Source organism: Oncorhynchus kisutch, linkage group LG6 (assembly GCF_002021735.2).
Source record: "Oncorhynchus kisutch isolate 150728-3 linkage group LG6, Okis_V2, whole genome shotgun sequence".
In the NCBI taxonomy this organism is placed as follows: Eukaryota; Metazoa; Chordata; class Actinopteri; order Salmoniformes; family Salmonidae; genus Oncorhynchus; species Oncorhynchus kisutch.
Genome location: NC_034179.2, coordinates 58757587 through 58783977, shown reverse-complemented (window position 1 = coordinate 58783977; position 26391 = coordinate 58757587). Strand labels below are relative to the sequence as shown.

Genomic DNA, 26391 nt, shown 5'->3' with positions numbered 1-26391 from the left:
CTGGCTTCCTGTTAAGGCAAGGGCTGATTTCAAGGTTTTACTGCTAACCTACAAAGCATTACATGGGCTTGCTCCTAGCTATCTTTCCGATTTGCCAAAGGTGCTTCAACAAAGTACTGAGTAAAGGGTCTGAATATTTAAGTAAATGTTATATACATTAGCAAAAAGTTCTAACAACCTGCTTTTGCTTTGTCATTATGGGGTATTGTGTGTAGATTGAGGTAAAAAAAAAAACAATTGCATCAATTTCAGAATAAGCCTGTATAGAGGTCCTGGATGGCTGGGAATTGAGCCCCAGTGGTGTACTGGGCCGTACTCGCCACCGTCTGACGCGCCTTGCGGTCGGGTGCCTTGCAGATGCCATATCAAGCAGTGATGCTGCCAGTCAATATGCTCTCAATGGTGCAGCTGTAGAACTTGAGGATCTGGGGGCCCATGCTACATCTTTTCAGCCTGCTGAGGGGTAATGGGTGCTGTTGTGCCCTCTTCACAACTGTGTGTGTGGACCATGTTAATTCCTTAGGAAATGTGGACACTGAGGTACTTAACTCTCAACCCGCTCCTCGGCAGCCCCATCGATGTGGATGTTTTCTGTCGTCCTCGATCAGCTCCTTTGTCTTGCTGACATTGAGGGAGAGGTTGTTGTCGCGGCACCACACTCCCAGGTCTCTGACCTCCTCCCTGTAGGCTGCTTCATCGCTGTCAGTGATCAGTCCTACCGCGTCGTGTCATCAGCTAACTTTATGTTGGTGTCGGAGTCGTGCGTGGCGAAGCGGTCGTGGGTGAACAGGGAGTACATGAGTGGAATGAGCACACACCGTTGAGAAGCCCCAGTGTTGATGGTCAGCGTGGCGAATGTGTTGTTGCTTACCCTCACCACCTGGGGGCGGCCTGAAAGGACAGGATCCAGTTGCAGAGGGAGGTTCCAGTGCCAGGGTCCTGAGCTTTGTGCTGATTTTGTAGTTAATGAACAGTATTCTTACATGCATAATCTGTGGGCAGAAGCAAGTTTGAAACAACCATCTTTCTGGAAGCTGTGCCTCGCCATTTTCCCAACATTTGGACGAGCCCCCTAGCAATTAAGAGTTCTAGCAAAATTAGCTTCAGCCCCTCGCCATTTTAGTGACAGCTAGCAGGATGCACACACAGCAGAGCGAGAGAGAGAGAGGGCAATGACGTGTTGCACATATGTGACATAGTTCAGAATTTTCTGGGACCACTTTCGGCTCGTGCGCGCTACTTTCAGAAATATTAGCTAAGAAGTATACAAAAGTACCAGATAATTTATTTAAATGGTTCTATCTTTCACCTAGAGATGAAAACATTTACATCCTGTCCTCACACAGCACGACACCTTTCTCTACACAAACCACAGGTCTCTAACTAGCCCAACTATCAGTCAGTAATTCAAGATGTATGACAGTAAAACTAATAAAATATCAAACATAATTTTGAACAACATAGGAAAACACTACTTTCGTGAGTGCGGGAGACTGCATGGATATGAAGTCTACATTTTCCGGAGAGGATACTTTGTACCATACGGTGTTCAACTGGGCCAAGCTGAAATAAACTATTATAGTATGTTTATACAGACCAAGAATTTAGAATTCTTCCATTACCCATGCTTTCCCAACAAAGCCCACCCCCTGCAAGTGTTTCAGTGTCTATGTTTTTGAGTGGCTCTATGTTTCTCTGTGTGAGTGTGCACAGTGTGTGTGTTTGTGTGCGTGTTTCTGTGTGGGTGTCTTCAATAAAATATTTCATTGGCTTCCTCCCTGAATTGTTACAAGTGGTGCCATTATTAAACAAGGTTCTGGGCAGCATGTGGAGGGCAAAGGGTGCACAAAGCCGAGCTTAACAAGCAAACTTATCCCTACACGGCCGTGTTAAGCAGAAGAACGGGGAGGCTGTTCCCCACTTGTCAAAGGGCACAGAAGGGCGGTCAGTGTAAAGAGTAGGTGTAAAGGTAAAGAGGATAAATTAGCGTCTGTCTCAAAAGCACTGCATAGGTAAAAAATAAATGGTGGGAGTCATACCGTCATTTTTAAAGATTTACCCCCTCAGATTGTTCGTACAGGATAGTGTAGACATCCAAAAGCAACTCGTGAGTCAATAACGCTGCATATTTCCATACTGCATATTTGATAAGTGAGGGAATGATGAAGGGAAACACTAAGATGTCCGTGGTTAAGAGAGAGAGAAGGGATCTCCCAGAAGACCCTCTCGTGGACATACATTTGTATGGTGCAGATGGTGTGGCTATGAAACGCCTGGTTAGGTTTGTCATTCCATTACAGACGTCATAAACACGGTCTGAGGATTGGCGGCTGCTTCACTCATTTGGATTTCATAGGAACCTACAACACCACCCCCCCCCCCCCCCCCCCAACACCCCTGAGAATGGTGTATATTTTTTGTTCTATGCATTGTAACTGGGTGAGGGGCGGGCACTTGGTAAAAATAAGAACAACAATTATAGAAAAACAGAAACGTCTGTGTGGGCAATTCCCACAAGATCGCTAGACTAAGTCTCTTCATGCCCTCTGAAAAAACAGTCTGAGAGGATTCAGGGATTCATAAAGTCTCGCTAGGTAATTGATTGCTCCAGGTAGGGCAATCTGTGTGGGATTTTGTTTTTCTTTGCGGACTTTAGGAGCAGAAAAACACATATGGGCGATTCTCACCAATACGGCCATGAAGAGCAGACTGACTGAGTGGGCGAGGGGGGCCCTGACAGTGGGGTATACGCTGCTTAAATACATAACGCACTTACACACACGTATACACAGACACACTCACCGGTAGTATACAAAATGTAGCCTAAATACAGAGGCGCCTGACGTTAGGCCCGGGCATTAAGAGATGCGCCCTAATGCAAAGACAAGAGAATCCCTATGCTAGACAGGCAGATTAGCCCTGACCTAAAAGGCCCTGTTGAGTAACTTTAGCGAGAGGCTTCCTGTGTAGACACCACTCTGTGGGCAGTTCATCATTGGGGTGGGGTGGGGTGGGGGGGTTCAAGGCGGGACAGTCGATAGCCATCATTACACATGCAATGGGACTGTGTGCGCGTATTTTACAATAACATGGCGGCAACAATGTCTCCCTATCTGTCAGAGGGGATGTTGAAAAGAGAGTCATCAGTATTAGTCTTTATTTTCGAGTGGGGCGGACTGGGGGAGATGTTTTTTTTTGTCTGGTTACCATCTCAGATTCTCTACGGGCTGGGAGGTTGGAGGACGGGGAGGGGATTTAGATAAAAAGGAGGGGGCCCCGTAGCCACCGGATGGTCTTCACAGAGGGTCACTTCCCAGAGCTTGCAAACATCCCATCTCCTACAGAGACCCTGCTCCTCACTATCAATTAGCTCAATCGTAACACAATAATTAGCAACACACAAATGCCTATCTGGCATTATCGGTTGCGACACATTTACATTTTAGTCATTTAGCAGACGCTCTTATCCAGTTAGTGCATTCACTACAGTCGTAGTTACAGAAAAAACGTTTTTTTAGGGCCGATACTGATTTTGTGGTCGTCAAGGAGGCAGATGGCTGACATTTTAGGCCGATATCAAAAGGTTAAAATGTTATGACAATGAATGGGACATTTTCCCAGCCATGTATGCATTAACACCAATCTAACTACATAACAAAATGATAATAATTGTATTTGAATGGTAAATCATATTCAATAAGAGTGTGTGCATTCATTAAGTTATTTGAGCTTGTTTTGGCTGATCAGTGGAGTCTATGGTGCTACAGATGACAATCTGTTTGCCTTCCACTTGAGACTATTAGTCTACTGATCGACATTTGCATAGAATCATCACTCCAGCATGTCGTGCCTGTATGGAAGCACATCATATAGGCACTGCTGTTAGTTTGAGAATATAAAATAACATATTCAATGCAAATTTCTGCAACATAATGATTTGTGATCACGGATGCTTAAGAAGCTAGTATTTTTTGTCATTTTCTGTGATCAGGAAGAAAGAAAAATAAAAATCTGTGTCAGGACAAAACTCAATTGTCTAGTTCAGCTATCTGTCAACAAATGGGCCGTTTGTAAATTGATCCTATTGCTACGATTGGATAGAATGAGGCTGTAACTCCGCTCCCTTTCACATCTCATATCACTTGTTGTAGTTTACTGCAACAGAAGAACTAGCTCAATGGCAATGACATTTGCTACCAAGCCATAAATGTGCATAATATCTAACAAGGAGAGCGAGGTTAGGAAAAATAAAACGACGATGCACATTCTGTCTGAATGACTCAAATCTGAATGACTCAAATCATAGTTAAGCTAGAACGTGCGCATTGAGCTAGCTAAACCTATTGCCAACCTTTATTTAGGCATTTTAATACGCTTCCTTCTTTCCCTATTACGACAATCATCTAATCCGACTATCAACTGCAAATTTACAGATACGATTGAGGCTGGTCAGATCAGCACACTAGTAAATAGTTGACGTTACAACGCAAGTCAGATGGCTCCTAGCCCAAAATGCTGCATGTTCAAAATTATTACCAACTAAAGTTAGCTAGTAGTGATAGAGTCGACTTGTTTGCGAAAGACCTAAGAGCCGGCTCTTGTAGGTGAACGTTGGGAACCGGATCGCATATCAGAAGAGCTGAATCGATTTATAAAAATATTTAAAAAATTAAGATAAGAATAATCAAAAGATTTAAATGAATAGAATTAACTAATTCAGACGAAAAAATAAATGAAACAATAGGCCTAAATGCTAAAGCACAACACACATTCGTTCCGACTGTCTGCTCAGACTAACAGCCTCACCTGTTGTTCCTGTCAATCAGACATAGCGGCTATTATAGCTAGCACAGCGGCTATTATAGCTAGCACAGCGGCTATTATGGCTAGCATTAGTGGCTATTATAGCTAGCATTAGTGGCTATTATAGCTAGCGAGCTAAAACCACAGATGAAAGGGTTAGCTAGTTGTCATAATCTTAGCTGGTCACCTAGATAGCTAGCTTGCTTATTGCATGTCCTGACACAAGCCTTATTATTAGTGAATTAACAAAAAAAATTGCAACGGGAGTTTGATTTTGGTCACTGTGTCAATTCATCCATTTCTCAATACTGCACCTTTCGGTTGAAGAAAAAGATAGCTTGCCACTTATTTTCCAAGCTAGACATTCCTCTGCATTGTGCAGTGCTCATGGCTCAGATGGTGAGTGGTGTTTGACATAGCAGCAGTTTTGCTATGTAAAGGGTCTTAAATGCAAAGCCGACAGAGAAGGGATGATTCTCTAGTCATAGTAAGAACATTTTTCCTCACCTAGCTGTCTTACACACCACAAAGTGCAGAGGAGTGGAGACAGAACGGGAAGTGAATAATCAACAGCCCCAATAGACAAATCAATTTCCAGTGGCTCGCAAAATAGAGCTGGATATAGTTGTGCTGTACTACAAATGCATGCAGTGTATAAAAGTGTGAATAAAACATTTAGCCGGCAGAGAAACTAGTGATTTCTCTTCACAGCTCTCTGCGTTTATACATTATGGTTGACTCGTTTGCTTTAGCCTCATAAGAGTGTGGCCTATGAGCAGAAGAAAGGAATAGAACTTGTGTGTGTGTGTCAGAAAGTTGTTTTAAATACCGACTTTTGTTTCCCACCAGTGAGACCACAGGCTGGACGTCTGACTCTTCATTGGCCTTCTTGACCATGCCGTACCAGTCCTCCAGATTCTCAAAGCTCTGGTAGTTTGTAATGTCGTACACTAGAAGAACACCCTGAAAAGCAACACCACAGAAAATCTAAATGGTGTAGCCTAATCACAACATTCCAAAATGAATTCAAGTTGACATAAGATGAGAACAAACATGCCAGAGAGGTCGAATGTGGGAAAGTGAGCAGTAGGTGGCACTAGTGTCTGAGGGAAGTCAATTGCTCCTCTACACACAGTCCCCAAGGAGTTGGCACCTCCTCGGCTCTCTCGGAGTTAGCCTGAGATTAAAGATGATCTATATCGCTGTTAATAGATGCAGAGAGACATGCTAAGAACATACAGCCGAGCCACGATGCCTCCGCTATAAATCGGTCCACCCAGCCAAACAGGATAGGGGTGAGGTTGGGTTCTCTGTGTCACAAAAGGTGTCTGAGCTTAAAAAATAATAATAAAAAAAGAGGGTGGTAAAAGTGATTACGAATTAGGTCTCATCACCCTCCCTTCGTCTAAATACTTAGTGTAAGTACTGTCAGCATACGTTCAAAGCCGGAAGCAGTCGAGTATAAAAGTAGACAGACAAGCCTCACCGCTCTCCATTTGTCGTATCCAAAAGGTATTGTCAGGTGTAAAACCAGAAGTAGTCATATGGCAAAGCACAAAAAGATGTCCTTCGGAGGAACCAGGCCGTTGAAGCTGGCTGCTGTACCATTTTTTATGTAAACAAAAATTAAACACTTCAGTGTACACGTTTAAAACAAAAGCCTCAAGTACAGTGCCTTGCGAAAGTATTCGGCCCCCTTGAACTTTGCGACCTTTTGCCACATTTCAGGCTTCAAACCTAAAGATATAAAACTATTTTTTTGTGAAGAATCAACAACAAGTGGGACACAATCATGAAGTGGAACGACATTTATTGGATATTTCAAACTTTTTTAACAAATCAAAAACTGAAAAATTGGGCGTGCAAAATTATTCAGCCCCTTTACTTTCAGTGCAGCAAACTCTCTCCAGAAGTTCAGTGAGGATCTCTGAATGATCCAATGTTGACCTAAATGACTAATGATGATAAATACAATCCACCTGTGTGTAATCAAGTCTCAGTATAAATGCACCTGCACTGTGATAGTCTCAGAGGTCCGTTAAAAGCGCAGAGAGCATCATGAAGAACAAGGAACACACCAGGCAGGTCCGAGATACTGTTGTGAAGAAGTTTAAAGCCAGATTTGGATACAATAAGATTTCCCAAGCTTTAAACATCCCAAGGAGCACTGTGCAAGCGATAATATTGAAATGGAAGGAGTATCAGACCACTGCAAATCTACCAAGACCTGGCCATCCCTCTAAACTTTCAGCTCATACAAGGAGAAGACTGATCAGAGATGCAGCCAAGAGGCCCATGATCACTCTGGATGAACTGCAGAGATCTACAGCTGAGGTGGGAGACTCTGTCCATAGGACAACAATCAGTCGTATATTGCACAAATCTGGCCTTTATGGAAGAGTGGCAGAAGAAAGCCATTTCTTAAAGATATCCATAAAAAGTGTTGTTTAAAGTTTGCCACAAGCCACCTGGGAGACACACCAAACATGTGGAAGAAGGTGCTCTGGTCAGATGAAACCAAAATGGAACTTTTTGGCAACAATGCAAAACGTTATGTTTGGCGTAAAAGCAACACAGCTCATCACCCTGAACACACCATCCCCACTGTCAAACATGGTGGTGGCAGCATCATGGTTTGGGCCTGCTTTTCTTCAGCAGGAACAGGGAAGATGGTTAAAATTGATGGGAAGATGGATGGAGCCAAATACAGGACCATTCTGGAAGAAAACCTGATGGAGTCTGCAAAAGACCTGAGACTGGGACGGAGATTTGTCTTCCAACAAGACAATCATCCAAAACATAAAGCAAAATCTACAATGGAATGGTTCAAAAATAAACATATCCAGGTGTTAGAATGGCCAAGTCAAAGTCCAGACCTGAATCCAATCGAGAATCTGTGGAAAGAACTGAAAACTGCTGTTCACAAATGCTCTCCATCCAACCTCACTGAGCTCGAGCTGTTTTGCAAGGGGGAATGGGAAAAAATGTCAGTCTCTCGATGTGCAAAACTGATAGACATACCCCAAGCGACTTACAGCTGTAATCGCAGCAAAAGGTGGCGCTACAAAGTATTAACTTAAGGGGGCTGAATAATTTTGCACGCCCAATTTTTCAGTTTTTGATGTTAAAAAAGTTTGAAATATCCAATAAATGTCGTTCCACTTCATGATTGTGTCCCACTGGTTGTTGATTCTTCACAAAAAAATACAGTTTTATATCTTTGTTTGAAGCCTGAAATGTGGCAAAAGGTCGCAAAGTTCAAGGGGGCCGAATACTTTCGCAAGGCACTGTAAGTGCCAAAATTGTGTTATAAGTCTGTTCTTTACCAATCCAAAAGACTATAGAATATGAAAAAGGAGCCAAAATAAATAGACTACCTTGACTTTGATTGTATCATCATGATCTGGCAACAGGACACGCAATGTCACGACACAGAAGGCCGGGTGACGACAGTTTGCGTCAGCTACAATTACAGTGCAGCTCTACCAAATGTCTATGATCTGGTATCGCCCGAGGCGTGTTGAACCATGGCTGCGAAAGGCCCATAAAGAGCTTGTGAGAAACCAGAGGAGCAACGGGTTCTATGGAAACCACCTTGTTTTTGTGTGAGTGAGCGGGGGGGGGGCGGCTGAGGAGGTTGTACAGTACAGAGACAGACATGACCGACCTACACACACACACACACAACAGTCTCGGTCTTATGCTCCACATGCCCCATATGCCTATAGAGCAACAACCACTTAAGGACGTCGCCGAGCGGAGCGCGGCAAACGCACACATAAAATACACCCACGTGTTATTGCAGTGGCAACACGAACCTCTTCCTATTCACATTAATTAGTACATTTGCTTATTTTGTTTAAAAAAATAATGAAATTAGAGAAAGAGCAAGGTATTTCTCACTCCCCTTCATACTACATAATGTAGTCTGTATGACCAGCTAAGTAGTTAAACTTGGCTGCAGTCTGTGCAGGGTCCTGCTGCACTAACAATCATCAAGGCGTATTCATTAATTACCCAAGCCTAATAGGGAAACCCTATTACAATGTCAACGACCTCTAACGTGAGGAACGACGGACCACCTCAGCGTTTATTGAGTGTGTGATTTTGTGTGTGTTCTTTTGGTTTTACTACCCTTGTGGGGACCAGAAGGCATCACAAGGACAGTAAAACAAGGAGAATTCTGACAAGTGGGGACATTTCACCGGTCCCCACAAGGGAAAAGGCTATTTGTGGCTTAGGGGAAATAGGATTTTGAATGGGAAACAATTGTTGGTACCCACAAGGATAGTAAAACAAAAAAGTGTGTGTTTGTGTGTGTGATAGTACCTGAGCCCCGTAGACATATTTATCCAGCATTTTCCCTCCAATCGATTGACCTCCAATATCCCACACTTGCAAAGTAACATTCAAGTTGCCTGAGGGAAGAGAAAATTGAGAAACTTACAAATCAGTCAAACATGAAAATATGACTTCGTTAACAACGTTTCCATCCAGTTTTTCAGAGAGTATACAAAATAATCACAACAGCTGTGATGGAAACAGTAGTTTTGGTGCAATTTTATAAATGCAGACAAATTTGTTCGTTCGACATGGTGGGATCTTTGTGAAACACCTTTATGTGCAAATATTGATATAATAAAAATCAGATCAAAGTAAATTTACAGTCATATGAGGAAATGGTGGGTGGTCCTCCCACAACGACTCGGGAAACTATGCAGTTTATTAGGCTACAGAAGAAATATGTTGACATGGTGGTGAAAGTGCACAGTGATGAGCTTGATGCTCCCAAGTCAAGGAGAAATATTTATGGCATTGAGAAAAATACTGATAACTAAACACAAAATAAGACGCAAAAGAAAACTCCTGCCCCAAATTATTTAGGAGGGAGGTAGGGAGTGGGAAAGAGCGAGAGACAGGGTACAAAACCAAATCAATATTTTCTTCCTCTGGAAAATGAAAGTGGTGGTTGAGAATAGAAGAAGGAGGGCAGGACCAGACAGTGAGGAGTTGTGATAAGGGCCCTTCCTTCACCTAGAGCGCTGATGGCGAGCCGAGCACACAGTATGGACACGGCTGGACGAGCCGAGCACACAGTATGGACACGGCTGGACGAGCCGAGCACACAGTATGGACACGGCTGGACGAGCCGAGCACACAGTATGGACATGGCTGGACGAGCAGAGTCCCACCACACAAGTCCCCGTTTCACAGAGAAAGGAAGCACAAGTGTTCACAGTAACTACATCTAGACTATTTTCTTCCTCTGGAAAATGAAAGTGGTGGTTGAGAATAGGAGGTGACAGTGAGGAGTTGTGATAAGGGCCCTTCCTTCACTTAGAACGCTGACGAGCCGAGCACACAGTATGGACACGGCTGGACGAGCAGATTCCCACCACACAAGTCCCCGTTTCACAGAGAAAGGAAGCACAAGTGTTCACAGTGACTACTAACCACTTTAACTATGCCACATGGTTTACATACTCATCTCATATGTATATACTGTACTCGATATCATCTACTGTATCTTGCCTATGCTGCTCTGTACCATCACTCATTCATATATCCTTATGTACATATTCTTTATCCCCTTACACTGTGTATAAGACAGTAGTTTTTGGAATTGTTAGTTAGATTACTTGTTCGTTATTACTGCATTGTCGGAACTAGAAGCACAAGCATTTCGCTACACTCGCATTAACATCTGCTAACCATGTGTATGTGACAAATAAAATGTGATTTGATTTGACTATGTAAAGCTACATTGAAGAGTGCAATGAATAACTGCCCTTGGTGTTACAGTATGCTAGCTATCTCCACCCATCCTCTGCACTCAGACATAAACTTTGTGTGTGTTTCAAAGACTCGACAGACCCAAAGTATTCCTGCTTATGTGGCGAGTTAATGGCCATTTGTGTTCTTAGAATTCTTTGCTAGCTATTAGCACAGCTCAGTGGAACCCAATAAACATTACCATTTTGATAAGTATGAATGCCAATTTTAGATTTTGCTTCAAAAGCGAACATTGAGAATTAGCATGATCTTCACTAAGATTCGAATTGACAAAACTAGCTAAAATTATTAAGTTAATTTCCATCACAGGTCAATCACCCCCCCACCAATTTAGCAGACGATACATCTGGAAGAGGTATTGTTATAAAAAGCACAGAGAGGCTATTGTGTGTACCAATCAGCCTCACATCATCATACCCGGCATTGTAAAATGTACAGTAAGTTGACAAGCCGAGCCTTCGTGGTGAGAGGGGCCAGCGCCAGCTATACTCCCCCCTACCCCATCTTGGAGAGACCCAGAAAGCCCCAGAAACCCACACAATACACCCAGTCGAAGGCGGGGCTCCTAACGAAGCTCAGAAGGACCACCCAAACGGCAGACCCAGCCCTTCTCTTCATCAGGTCATCAACACCCAATCCCCCAGAAAATGTTCCATTTAACAACTCTGGTGTAGAACCAACGTTTACTATTATTACACCTACGATATTAACGCAGATGGATTACGGAATAAACCCCATCTTGCCGTGTCATAATGGTTCAACTAGTTTTACTGAAATCACAAGATTGGCATTGTTTGTGGGATTTCTCATTGAGGGCCTTGCACTTCCCAAGTTTCACGAAGGTGTGCCTCATCATCTCTACTAAAACATTGGTTCTTTCTCCTACCATTACCAACTGAAACGGAATATAGGACTGAATGTAATACTTCAAGTTATCATATTTATTTTAGTACTTAATCCACCCTTGCTTAAATGTTATTTTATTAGTCATTAAAAGAATGGAGCTACTTTGCAGACTTTTGCAGTCTCATGCATACATTGGCACTGCTTTAAATATGCAATTCAAAAAGGTGAAACTCCCAATTTCATATGGTAGGAAGTGAAATCTGAGGGCTTTAGTCTAAATAGAGCATTAGTCAAATTTGTATTTTACACATCCAGGAGGATCCAGACCACAGGCTTTATTTCCGTGGGTTTGAAAGTAAACAAATAAGAACATGAATGTTTTATGTGGTGCAGAACAAAGATCAGTGTAAATAGTCCGGGTGGCCATCTGATTAATTGTTCAGCAGTCTAATGGCTTGGGGGTAGAAGCTGTTAAGGATCCTTTTGGTCCTAGACTTGGCGCTCCGGAACCGCTTGCTGTGCACTAGCAGAGAGAACAATCTGTGACTTTTTTAGGTCCTTCCTCTGACACTGCCGAGTATATAGGTTCAGGATGTCAGGAAGCTTGGCCCCAGTGGTAAACTGGGCCCATACACACCACCCTCTGTAGCACCTTACGGTCAGATGTCGAGCAGTTGCCATACCATGTGGTGATGCAACCGGTCAGGATGCTCTCGACGGTGCAGCTGTAGAACTTCTTGAGGATCTGGGGACCCATGCCAAATCTTTTCATTCTCCTGAGGGGGAAAAGATGTTCCCTCTTCACAACTGTCTAGGTGTGTTTGGACAGTTATAGTCCGTTGATAATGTGGACACCAAGGAACATGAAACTCTCGACCCGCTCCACTACAGCCCCGCCGACGTTAATGGGGGCCTGTTTGGCTCTCCTTTTCAAATAGTCCACAATCAGCTCCTTTGTCTTGCTCACGTTGAGGGAGAGGTTGTTGTTCTGGCACCACACTGCCAGATCTCTGACCTCCTCGTTGTCGGAGATCAGGCTTACCAGTTTTGCGTCGTCAGCAAACTTAATGATGGTGTTGGAGTCATGCCTGGCCACACAGTCGTGGATGAACAGGGAGTACAAGAGGGGACTAAGCATGCACCCCTGAGTGACCCCAGTGATGAGGATCAGCGAGGCAGATGTGTTGTGTTGTTGCCTACCCTCACCACCTGGGGGAAGCCCAGCAGGTCCAGGATCCATTTGCAGAGGGAGGTGTTTAGTCCCAGGGTCCTTAGCTTAGTGATGAGCTTAGTGGGCACTATGGTGTTGAACGCTGAGCTGTAGTCAATGAACAGCATTCTCACATAGGTGTTCCTTTTGACCAAGTGTGAAAGGGAAGTGTGGCGTGCAATTGAGATTGCATAATCTGTGAATCTGTTTGGGCAGTATGCGAATTGGACTGGGTCTAGGGTTTCCGGCATGGTGTTGTGAGCCATGACCAGCCTTTCAAAGCACTTCATGGCTACCGACAAGAGTCCTACGGGGCGGTAATGATTTAGGCAGGTTACCTTCCCTTTCTTGGGCACAGGGACTATGGTGGTCATTTTGAAACATGTAGGTATTACAGGCTCTGTCAGGGAGAGATTGTAAATGTCAGCGAATGCACTTTCCAGTTGGTCTGCGCATGCTTTGAGTACACATCCTGGTAATCCATCTGGCTCCGCGGCTTTGTGAATGTTGACCTGTTTAAAAAGGTCTTGCTCACATCAGCTACAGAGAGCTTGATCACAGTCATCCAGAAAAGCTGGTGCTCTTGTGCATGCTTCAGTGTTGCAGGCCTCGAAGCGAGCATAAAAGACATTTAGCTCATCTGGTATGCTCGCATCACTGGGCAGCTCGCGGCTGGGATTCCCATTGTAGTCCGTAATATTTTTAAAGTCTTTCCACATCCGAGCGTCAGAGCCGGTCTAGTAGGATTCAATTTCTTATAAGCGTCAGGATTAGTGTCCCACTCCTTGAAAATGTCAGCTCCATGGCTTCTGGTTGGGAAATGTACGTACGGTCACTGTGGGGTTGATGCACTTATTTAATGAAGCCGGTGACTGAGGTGGTATACTCCTCAATGCCTCAATGCCATTGGATGAAATGAGGTAAAACGGATTGAAGTTTGCCTGCATTAAAGACCCGGCCACTAGGAGCTCCGCATTTGGATGAGCATTTTCTTGTTTGCTTTATGGCCTTATACAGCTTGTTCAGTGCCGGCATCGATTCGTGGTGGTAGATAGACGGCTACAAATAATATAGATACTCTTGGTAGATAGAGTGGTCTAAAGCTTATGAGGTATTTTACCACAGGTGAGCAATACCTCGAGACTTCTTTAGTATTAAATTCGGGCATCAGCTGTTACTGACAAAAAGACACACACCCCCACCCCTCGTCTTACCAGACGTAGCTGCTCTGTCCTGCCGATGCACAGAGAAGCCAGCCAGCTCTATAGTATCCATGTCATCGTTCAGCCACATCTCGGTGAAACTTAAGATATTACAGTCCTTAATTTCCCTTTGGTAGGGTAGTCTTATATCGTAGATAATCCAGTTCGTTTTCCAATTATTGTACGTTGGCCAATAATACTGATTAGGTAAACCACCACTACCCTCATCGGCAAATTCTTACAAGGCACCCCGCCCTCCTCCCCCTTTTTCTCCCCCTTTTCTTCAAGCTGATGACGGGGATTTGGGCCTCATCTTGACAAAGCAGTATATCCTTCCTATCAGATTCATTAAAGAAAAAAATATTTGTCCAGTTCGAAGTGAGTAATCACTGTTCTGATGTCCGGAAGCTCGTTCGGTCATAAGACGGTAGCAGCAACATTATGTACAAAATGAAAAAAAAAATAGCACATTTGGTTAGGAGCCCGTAAAACGTCAGCCATCCCCTCCATCTCCATTATACTATTAAATTATATGAATATAAAAGAATGATAAATATTAAATACTCAAATGTATTTACGCTGTACTGTGCCCACAGAATGTAAGGCTCACCCCTCTGGACATAAGCTGTGCATTGGCTTCAATGGAGGGGGGAAAGCCTGGTGTTTGCTCTAGAGACAACAGCTTTCAGAATGAATAAGGTTGAGAAGGGACAGACTCTCCACAATGTGGTGCTACCAAGAAAGGTTCTCAAGATTGACTGTTTCTAAGGAACAAAATGGTTTGATTCTACCCTGAAACGCTAGGGAAGGAAATACAAAATTCTACATATTTTTAAACAATTTGCAAAGAAATTGAGAAATTCTAATCCCTTGTGTAAAAAATTCAAAAGTAAACTTCGGCACAACCTAAGATTGGCAAACTAATTAAGGCTACTTTAATAATGTCTAAATACTTTTAGATATGCATAAACAGTATTTAAGATATTTAAAGTCTGACACTGCAGCATATTATATTTTATTTAACTAGGCAAGTCAATTAAGAACACATTTTATTACAATGACGGCCTACCCGACGACGCTGGTCCAATTGTGCGCCACCCTATGGGACTCCCAATCACGGCCGAATGTGATACAGCCAGGAATCAAACCAGGGTATATAGTGATGGCTCTAGCACCCAGATACAATGCTCTAGCACCCCCATGCTTCACAGTAGGTATGGTGTTCTTTGGATGCAACTCAGCATTCTTTGTCCTCCAAACACAAGTTATATTTTGGTTTCATCTGACCATATGACATTCTCCCAATCTTCTTCTGGATCATCTAGCAAGAATTTTAGCTAGGTAGCCTATGAAAACTAAAAGCGTACTGTATGACAGAGGCACAGACTGTTCTGCCAACATGAAAGAGATGAGGCGGGATTGGCATTCGACTGGTCTACAAGTAGGGTGGAGGAATGTGCCAAAATACCAGCAACAGTGTGTGAAAACCTTGTGAAGACTTACAGAAAACATTTGACCTCTGTCATTGCCAACAAAGGGTATATAACAAAGTTTTGAGAAACGTTTGTTATTGACCAAATACTTATTTTCCACCATAATTTGCAAATAAATTCATTTAAAAAATCCTACAATGTGATTTTCTGGATTTTTTTCCCCTATTTTGTCTGTCATAGTTGAAGTGTACCTATGATGAAAATTACAGGCCTCTCTCATCTTTTTAAGTGGGAGAACTTGCACAACTTGACTAAATACTTTTTTGCCCCACTGTATGCATAGTCACTTTAACCATACATACATGTACATACTACCTCAAATCAGCCTGACTAACCGGTGTCTGTATGTAGCCTCGCTACTTCTATAGCCTCGCTACTGTTATTTTTCACTGTCCGTTTAATGTCGTTTTATTTCTTTAGTTACCTATTGTTCACCTAATACCTTTTTTGCACTATTGGTTAGAGCCTGTAAGTAAGCATTTCACTGCGCACGGCACACGCAAAAAATTAACTTTTATTTGATCAGTGTGCCTATAACTGGTATAACAAGTTCAGTTTGTGCGCGTGTGTTACCGTGTGTGTACATGCATGTGCAAATGTATGCCTGTATCTGTGGTGTGGTACAGAGCAGGCCAGCAATCCTAAAGGATGAAGGGGTCTTACCTGGCAGACTTATTCTCTTCAGAAAGAAATCAAGGCCAATGGTTTGTTTGTATTGTTTCCCAAAGGCCTCCTGTGCAAACCTGGTGGCGAGGGACGTCTGAAACAGAGAGAAATCATGCTAAGCGAACAACTAAATTAATAGAATTTCAAGCCTTATGAACAAGCTTGAGTGTTGGAGTGGTGTTCTGTATGACAACTAGGCCTGTTCCTTAACTGCAAATGACGTGGGCCTATGACATTTCTCCCCCCAAATTTTTTTTGAAGGAAACTGTTTGGGATGACGTTCATCCGAGCCATTGTAATTAGTATGAGATGAGCTAAAGCAATTACCTCTGCCGTCTTAAACTGTCAACGCCCAACTAACAGATAAAACAGGTGTTTGGGTAGACACGGCATGCATCTGGACTACAGCCTCTAATCGCCACAAGAAATCCAGAACTCCATGTCACTTAAGTTAGGCTTGTCTGAAAACAATGTGATTCACATAAAACAGACTTGACATGCCATGTTTAATTCATTTTGATGGATTAGCCATCTTTAGAGCAATGTGCTTACATAAACACGGAGGAATATTGAAACAGGAGCACTTCCATTGTATTTACTACTTGAATATCACTAAAAAGTGTCATTTTTTATTAATTGTTTCTTTACATTCACAGAGCATTCACTTATGTGACAATCTACCACCATTTATTTTCAGAGATATTTCAAGTTATGCCAGCAATAGGTCAAAAATAAAAGAAGAAACGTCATACGGAACACACCAAAAGGGGACTACAATTAAACCGGCTATCTACATAGAGCGCCTTCAGAAAGGTGTGTTACAGCCCGAACATAAAATGTTACATTTATACCACACAATACCCCACAATGTCAAAGTGGAATTACGTTCTTCAAACTGTTAAAACATTCATTACAAATGAAAATCTGAAGTGTTCAAACCCTTTGTTATAGCAAGCCTAAATATGTTGGAGTAAAAATGTGATTAACAAGGCACATAAGGTCGCATGGACTCACTCTGTGTGCAATAACAGTGTTTAACATGACTTTTTAATGACTACCTCATCTCTGAACCCCACACTTACAATTATGAATTCACCTGGATGACAGGAAACAGGAGGGCAGGGCGGGAAATATACTTTTTGGCCACCCAAATTTGACCTGCCTCCAAAAATGTATAGCAGATACATTTGTTCTCCTATGCTGTACCCCACCCCGCTTTTCACCACTAACATTGAGATTCTTTCTTCCAGTGCTGGCTGACACACTCAAACTGCTCCCAAATGTTTTGTACGACCACCAGTCAAGTCTACCAGCCAATACTAAAATCTACCAGCATGTGGCTGGTGTTAATTCCCCACCCTGCGTGCTGCAGTGGAACGGGTCGAGAGCTTCAAGTTCCTCAATGTCCAAATCACTAAGGACATAAAAGTGGTCTGCACGTGCAAGGTGGGTGAAGACAGCGAGACAACACCTCTTCCCCCCCCAAGAGTTTGAAAAGGTTTGGCATGGGCCCTCAAATCCTCTAAAAGTTATACAGCTGCAACATAGAGTTTCTTAATGATACTAGATTACTTTAGGAAGAAAAAAAATTGGCGTTGACTGATCATCTATTCCGCAACAAAGCCTCCTTCACTCACGCCGCCAAGCTTACCCTAGTAAAACTGACTATCCTACCGATCCTCGACTTCGGCGATGTCATCTACAAAATGGCTTCCAACACTCTACTCAGCAAACTGGATGCAGTCTATCACAGTGCCATCCGTTTCGTCACTAAAGCACCTTATACCACCCACCACTGCGACTTGTATGCTCTAGTCGGCTGGCCCTCGCTACATATTCGTCGCCAGACCCACTGGCTCCAGGTCATCTACAAGTCCATGCTATAAATGATGCCATAAAGAGCCGTTGTTTATTAACAGTGAGAATCGCAGAATGGTGAACTTAACTAAAAACGACGGAGAGTTTTGACCGTGTGATATTAGATTGCTTCTTGTGTAAATATTTTCTGTCTGGATTTTAATGATTTGTATCATCTTAATCTTAATTGGCAACAGTACTGCCCTCGTTCACATGGCGCCGACAGACATGGCAGCTATGCTTCTAGCTTCTAAGCAACTTTGCAGTATTTTTTTTTTTCTGTGTTATTTCTTCCATTATTAGCCCAGAACACTTTGTGTTATTACATACAGCCGATATCAGAGCGGTGGTAAATCACCAGCATTACGACCAGAAATACCACTTTCCCGAACTGGATCCTTTGTTCGTACACCCCAGGGCAATTGAACTCATCCCAGAAGCTGCTCCAAGACCTGGCCTGATGACTCCTGGCTGTCCCCAGTTCACCTGGTCTTGCTGCTGCTCCAGTTTCAAATGTTCTGCCTACGGCTAGGGAACCCTGACCTATTCACCGGATGTGCCATCTTGTCCCGGACCTGCTGTTGCTCTCTACCGCACCTGCTGTCTCGAATTCAATGCTCGGCTATAAAAAAGGCAACTGACATTTACTCCTGAGGTACTGACCTGTTGCACCCTCTACAACCACTGTGATTATTATTTGTCCCTGCTGGCCGTCTATGAACATTTGAACATCTTGAAGAACAATCTGGCCTTAAGTGGCTATGTACTTCACCCGGAACAGCCAGAAGAGGACTGGCCACCCCTCAGAGCCTGGTTCCTCTCTAGGTTTCTTTCTAGATTCCAGCCTTTTCTAAGGAGTTTTTCCTAGCCACCATGCTTCTACATCTGCATTACTTGCCGTTTAAGGTTTTAGGCTGGGTTTCTGCATAGCTGAATCTGCTGATGTAAAAAAGGACTTGATAAATACCTTTGAATGATTGAGATCACGACTCCATTCTGCTCCTCCCTTCCTATAGGTAGAAACTCAGACAGGAAGTACCAGTGCTAAGGTCTATTCAACGCTGGTCTGTCCAATTGGAATCCATGCTTCAAGATTGCTTTGATCAGGCGGACTGGGTTAAGTTCCGGGTTGCCTCAGAGAATAACATTGACGGATATACGGACACGGTGACAGAGTTCATCAGGAAGTGTATAGGGGACGTTGTTCCCACTGTGACTATTAAAATCTACCCAAACCATAAACCGTGGACAGTGGCAGCATTTGTGCAAAATTGAAAGCATGAACCACTGCATTTAACCATGGCAAGGTGACTGGGAATATGGTTGAATACAAAACAGTGTAGTTGCAATTCAATGGCTCAGACACGAGCCGTTTGTGGCGGGGTCTACAGATAATCACGGACTACAAAGGGAAAACCAGCCACGTCTGGGAACACCGTCTTGCTTCCAGACAAGCTAAACACCTTTTTCGCCCGCTTTGAGGATAACACAGTGCCAGCGACGCGGCCCACTACCAAGGACTGTGGGCTCTCGTTCTCCATGGCCGACGTAAGTAAGACATTTAATTAAGTGTGTTAACCATTGCTAGGCTGCCGGCCCAGACAGTATCCCTAGCCGCATCCTCAGAGCATGCGCAGACCAGCTGGCTGGAGTGTTTACAAACATATTCAATCTCAAGTCTGACACCAACAGGCTCCTGAACAGCTTCTATTCCAAAACAATAAGACTGCTAAATAGCTAACAATGTTGACCCTTTTATTTGTGCACCGTCTATGCACACACAGGACTCTACATACTCACGCACACTAACACTCCCAACATTCCACAAACTTAATCATTTTCTCACACACACACTGATAATCACATATGCTGCTGCTACTCTGTTTAGCATATATTCTGATGCCTAGTCACCTTACTCCTATACCTACAGTATCTACCTCCATCACTCGAGTATCCCTGTCACCTTACTCCTATACCTACAGTATCTACGTCCATCACTCCAATATCCCTGTCACCTTACTCCTATACCTACAGTATCTACGTCCATCACTCCAGTATCCCTGTCACCTTACTCCTATACCTACAGTATCTACCTCCATCACTCCAGTATCCCTGCACATTGTAAATATGGTATTTGGAACAGACTGAGCCTGTAGAATGCTTATCTACATTCTCGTGTTCTTATTTGTATTTCTTGCCTTGTTTGTCGTACCTTATGTTATTTTTAGTATTGCATTGATTTGATTACTGTATCGTTGGGTTTGGAGCAAGAAAGGAATTTCACTGTACTTGTGCATGTGACAAAACGTATCTGTATGGTCCCCTCGGTCGAGCAGTGAATTTCAAATACAGATCAACTACAAAGACCAGGGAGGTTTTCCAATGCCTCGCAAAGAAGGGCACCTATTGGTTGTTGGGTAGAAATAAGCAGACATTGAATATCACTTTGAGCATGGTGAAGTTATTCATTACACTTTGGATGGTGACTCAACACCCCCAGTCACTACAAAGATACAGGCGTCCTCAGTTGCCGGAGAGGAAGGAAACCGCTCAGGGTGTGATAGGAGAAAACTGAGGATGGATCAACAACAATGTAGTTACTGCACAATAGTAACCTAATTGATAGATTAAAAAAAAATTCTATACATGTTTCCTTTTCAAATCCAAAACATGCATCCTGTTTGCAACAATGCACTAAAGTAATAGTGAAAAGGAAAGTGTGGCAAAGTGTTATCTTGGGGCAAATCCAATAGAACAGATTATCATGCGCCATATTTTCAGGCAGAGTGGTGGCTGCATTATGTTATGGGTATGCTTGTAAATTGTTAAGGACTGGGGAGTTTCTGGATTTTAAAAAAGAAAGAGCTAAGCACAGGCAAAATCCTAGAGGAAAACCTGGTTCAGTCTGATTTCCAACAGACTCAGAGACAAATGTACCTTTCAGCAGGACAACAACCTAAAAACACAAGGTCAAATCTACACTGGAGTTGCTTACCAAGTGAATGTTAGAGTGGCCGAGTTACAGGTGACTTAAATCTGTTCAAATCAAATTGTATTGGTCACATACACATGGTTAGTAGATGTTAATGCTGGTGTAGCGAAATGCTTGACCTGATAATGGTCGTCTAGCTGATGATCTAAACAACCAATTTTAATTTGATTTTTTTTAAATAAATGGACAAATATTGTACAATCTAGATGTGGAAAGCTGTTGGAGACTTAACCAGAAAGACAGATTTTCATTAGATGCCCTTGGCTATTTCAACAGGTTGCGGTGTCCTTATATATTCATTCAACTTAAGCCTGTGACTCTAAAATCTTGAATTGAAGAAAAGGTCTGAGAAAGTCAACTTGTTGAGTGTTTCAAGCTCAATGGTTAACTGCACATTAACACTGGAAACGTATTACTTAAATGGATCAATTGAATGGGTGGGTTCACAGCTCCAATCCAGATGTGTTTGTCATTACTGAGACATGGCTAATTAAGGAAGAGTGTTTTGAATACTGATGTTAACCTTTCTAATTTTTTTCAGCAAGACAGATCTTCCAAATGTGGGGGAGTGGCAATCTTTACCAAGGAACACCTTCAGTGCTAGGTTGTCTCCAAATTGTTTGGGGACAGACTTAGTGATTTGCTGGTCTTAAGCATTACACTTTCAAATAGTTATTTGTTGACTCTTGCTGGGTGCTATCGTCCTCCATCAGCACCGGCCTGTGCCCTACCTACCCTAAGCGCTCTCCTGGCCCCTTACACTAAGTCTGAATTTGTCCTGCTAGGTGACCTAAACTGGGACAAGCTTAAATCACCTGACCTAGTCCTAAAGCAATGGAACTCCCTAAATATATCTCAGATTAATACCAATCCCACAAGGTATGACTCCAAACACCCAGAAAAGGCTACTCTCATCGATGTTTTCCTCTCAAATATTCCTGATATAGGTATCAGTCTGATGTTTACTGTGATCACGGTTTTACAGCCTGTGTTATGAATGGCTGCTCAGTGAAACGACCTGTCCTGATTGGTCATAATGCTTGCTAAAAAAAACTTTAATGAGCAAGCCTTCCTTCATAAACTGGCCTCTAATATGGTATAGGATCAGCTTGATCCCCTCTGTCGAAGACACTTGGACCTTCTTTTTTGATATTTTCAGGGGTATTGATAAAACACGCCCCCATAAAGAAAATTATAATTCAAAAACAGGTTCAGCACCTGGTTCTCCCGTGATCTTGCAGAGTTACTCCACCACAAAAATTGCATTTGGTGAAAGGCTCGGCACATGCATACTCGGGCTGACCGGCTCTCGCTCAGGTAAATGAGAAGTAAGTGCACTCGGGCTGACCGGCTCTCGCTCAGGTAAATGAGAAGTAAGTGCACTCAGGCTATCCGGAAGGCCAAAGTTAGTTACTTTAAGGAGCAGTTCTCTCTGTGGGTCTAACCACAAGAAGTTAAGGAAAACGGTTAAAGACCTAGAGAATAAACCCCCCTCCTAACAGCTGCCCATGTCCCTTCATGTTGATTATGTGGTTGTTACTGACAAGAAGCACATGGCTGAGCTCTTTAATCACCAACTCATTTAAGTCAGGATTCCTGTTCAACTCAGCCATGCCTCCTTGCCCATCCAACATTTCCTCATCTCCCAGCCCTTCAAATGTGACTATCCCCGATGCTTGTCCCTCTTTTTCCCTGCCCAGCAACAAAGTTTCTCCCTGCAGGCAGTTACTGAGTCCAAGGTGCTAAAGGAGCTCCTTAAACTTGACCCCCAAAAAAACATCTGGGTCAGATGGTTTAGACCCTTTCTTCTTTAACCCTTTAAGGCTGCTGCCCCTGTCTCTCCTTTCTGGGGTTCCCATTGCTTTGAAGGCAGCCACCGTTTGTCCTTTATGAAAAGGGGGAGATCAAGCTGATCTTAACTGTTATAGGCCTATTTCTACTTTGCCCTGTTTATCAAGTGTTAGAAAAACGTGTCAATAATCAACTGACTGGGTTTTACAGTCAGTTTTACAACCAAGTTGACGAAGCCAAAATGCACTTAAAATCAATGCAGCATATTCACACTCAAATCATTTCAGGATTCGGAGAAGAAGAAACATTGCAGCTGCTGCAATATCACGACAACCTCTTTGCTGCAAACAGTCTGTGCTGTGACAAAGACAAATGTTGGTACATTTGTGTTACCTGCATCATGACCGTGCAGACCAAGCAGTCTCATGAACCATTTGCCAATAAATGAAAATGTATCTTCAAATAAATCTGAGCATTTGAATTCAGGCTATTCTGCAAAGTAGGCTATATAGCCTAGGTCTGGAAAATGTAGGCCTATATCTACCAAGAAGAGAATGAATGAATGAAAGACTCATCAAATATGTACAGTTTAAAACAGTCTAGGCTGGGTCTAAAGCCTATGCATAGAATGTTAAGTTTTAGGTGAGGTTTGAGTTTCTAGTTTTTGTTTTAAAGAAAATGTGTCCATAATGGTAACTGGTTTTATTACTGGCCTCATTGTTGACAGCAATGACAGCAACAATGATTCAGATGCCGCCTGAACATTGTATCACTGCACAACTCTCCATGCCTCTTCCAACTAAACTTCTACCACAGTTGGTTCAATTCCAAATGTAATAGAAGAAAATAATGATAAGCTTTCAGTGTAAGCCTAAGAAATCCATAAATGCCATTTGAGTCTTAGGTGTGTGCAATCTGGAACGAGATCAATCCCATTTCGGCAGACAGACTTGTCCCCTGCTGGTTCGTATGAAGGAAACGGTCATTACTGCAAGATCCCAGCCGTCATGTTAAAGCACCGCTTGTGCAGCAGGGAGTCAAATGAGAACATTCACTCCTGAATATAGCAAGGAAAGGTTTGCTTTAAGATATAGGCTACACTTTTTTTGCCTACTCAACAATCAAGCTTTACATTCTAGGCACAATTTTATATACATTGAATGTTATGCCTGTGTGAGTAAATGGCCGAGGCCCATATTATTTCCCTGTAACTTAGACCTACAACATTGATTGTGAAAAGAGGCTTTAAACATTATATGTAGGATAGTCTGTTAGGCCACCTTGTACTAGGCAATACAGCAACTTAATTATTGTGTATTCCACACACACACACACCTGTGTGGCCTACCTGTAATCAGTGGCTAACAAAGTAACATTAGACAACCAGAGTACTACGGTCCAAAGCTCTCCAGAAAACCTCTCCAACAGCACATGTAACCTGGATTAAGGGTCAGGTACGATTAACAGGATTCATGACAGATTTAAATCCAATATGCTTTGAAGCAGTTTATGGATCTGGTGATCACCTTGGCAATCTCCCTCTGAACAATTCTGAATTGAAGATTGGAGCATATATTTTGAGATGTATTCAGGGATGACAGTAAGGTGGTCCTTCAAAATAAATAGCAGGGGTACGGCGTACCGGTAAAACATGAGCCTATCACAAGAATGAAAAACAAATGTCCACAAAACTGTAGGCTATTTACCACTTATCATTACCGCATGTCAAGAGGCATAGAAAATGAGCGAATGGATTTGAAAACGGGTGGTTAGCCTATGCGCCAAAATGTGATGTGATTCAACATTTTGCCAAAGCAAAGATGAGTGGCTCGAGACACGTGAGGACAGCAGTGGATGCATAAATTCTTGCCTAATGACAATTGGCAAATGTCAATACACTTTTTTGGTGTAGTGTCTCTTTCCATTAGAGGCTGGAAATACTGTATGTTGCGAGTGGATGAACATGCCCTTTGAAGTGATTGTTTGACTTAAATAAAAACGTGATGACTGGTTGTGTTTATGCCACAATAAAAGGTAATACATTTTAAAAAGTTAAGACAAATCTTTACGACTAGGCCCACAGAGATCATATTGAATTAATAGGGAGTCTATTTGTAATTCTATGATTATGCCCATCAAAAATGTGGTATATCGGCAGTCCCGTACCAGGAATAAATATATTCCTACTTTCACCCCATTTATGAACCAACCTAGTTTAGGCATGTTGATGCACTCAGCTGCTCAAACCTTTTTTGAACACATAGCCTATAGATTCTATCAAAGCAATACATTAGCCTACTGAACTCATCAGCCCTAAATGTGGCAGATTAGGCTGCGAATTCTTCGGTCTCCCTTCAAAAATGATGACGTTCTACAAACGTGGCCCTTGTCACCATCTGTGGCCAGGCAACATGTTGCGCACCACAGGCTTAATTGTCCCGTATGTTGACACTGTTCCTATTAAATAGACAATTCAGAGGAAAGTAGCTTGGTAGCTCTCATCATTGACAGTAACTGGGATTGGATTCCATGTCGTAAACTAGCTAACGTTTCGACCCCAGACCAGAGCTAGCTATTAACATTACTCTGCCCGTTGTGCAAAATTAAGACGGTAACTAACATTACCCCCCAAATTTGCATCATTGGCTATAGTTATGCGACAACAGAACCATTGCCTGTCTGACAAACCTAGGTGATGTTTTCCCTTCTACCTGGCTGAAGAGCTAACTAGTTAACATTAACTAGCTAGCTAAACAGCTAACAAGCATAGCCAAAACGTTGGCATAGCACACGCTGCTATGTATGAAGATTCTGTACGATACTTCTGAGCTAAAGTTACCTACTGCACAGTAATTTACCCAATTAGCCACATAGTTATGTTTCTAGCTAGCCAGCTAAATTAACACTACTCAAAATAACAAGTCTGTCTGTTAGCTTGCTAGCTCATTTAGCTTGAAAATCCCTCACCTTCCCTGATGCGCCGTCCCCGATGACTACAATTTTAAGTTGCTTATCTTGACTGTCCTCTTCTGAGTCAGACATTTTGAAATATATAACAATGACGTTATTTATTCTATTGAAAATGAACTTCTATTCACAGTCAAAGGTTATTGAATATAGCTTGCTAATCAAATAGCTAAAATAAACCGAGCACTAGGTAACCAGACGCCATTTCACCAGATACTACTGTTGCCAGGCATGTCCCATTTATATTTTGTACGCCTGTTATTTACAAACACTTTATCGGGAAATACTTGTACATTTGATGTTACAGCTTTTATATTTGCTTTATCATCAAGGTTAGCTAATAAAGGAGGTTGAAAAAATATTTTTTTAATAATGACACTGCTTTACAATGGACAAGTCCTAGCAGGACCTGACCAGTCACATCAGTGACGCGTCCCTGTTGCTATGGTAATCCAGGTCAAAGGTGGAGAGGCGCTCTTTCCTAGAAATAAATGTAGGCTCGCCATTTAAGTATTTACCATTCCTTAAATAATAAAGTTCTTCCCCCACATGATGTACGTAATGTGCATCAACCTGTAGCCTAGCTACACCATCGAAAACGCTCTACATAGCTTAGCCTAGCCTATTCATCATGCATTAATGGTCTTTACAAAAGAAAACATTCAAATTATCCATAGCCTATAGGCTACGAAGTGCATGCTCAGAGAAGCACAGAGCAATGTTATATTTCTAAGATAGCTGCTGAGATGGTGTAAATAAAACTAGGTTGCA

The 26391-nt window shown here is 42.6% G+C and overlaps 1 protein-coding gene across 2 annotated transcripts in view; it reads right to left on the bottom strand.

Annotated features, from left to right (window-relative positions):
* LOC109893045 (ras-related protein Rab-28) overlaps window positions 1–25853 on the bottom strand; it is a 39742-nt gene extending 13889 nt beyond the window's left edge. For both annotated transcript variants that reach the window (XM_020486046.2, XM_020486045.2), the window contains exons 1-4: window positions 25621–25853; window positions 16011–16107; window positions 9133–9221; window positions 5637–5766 (exon numbers count right to left, since the gene is read on the bottom strand). In XM_020486046.2, the coding sequence (XP_020341635.1) occupies window positions 5637–5766; window positions 9133–9221; window positions 16011–16107; window positions 25621–25695 (391 nt within the window). In that variant the 5' untranslated portion in view covers window positions 25696–25853. The remainder of the gene's footprint in view (window positions 1–5636; window positions 5767–9132; window positions 9222–16010; window positions 16108–25620) is intronic.
* Window positions 25854–26391: the final 538 nt, after the last annotated feature.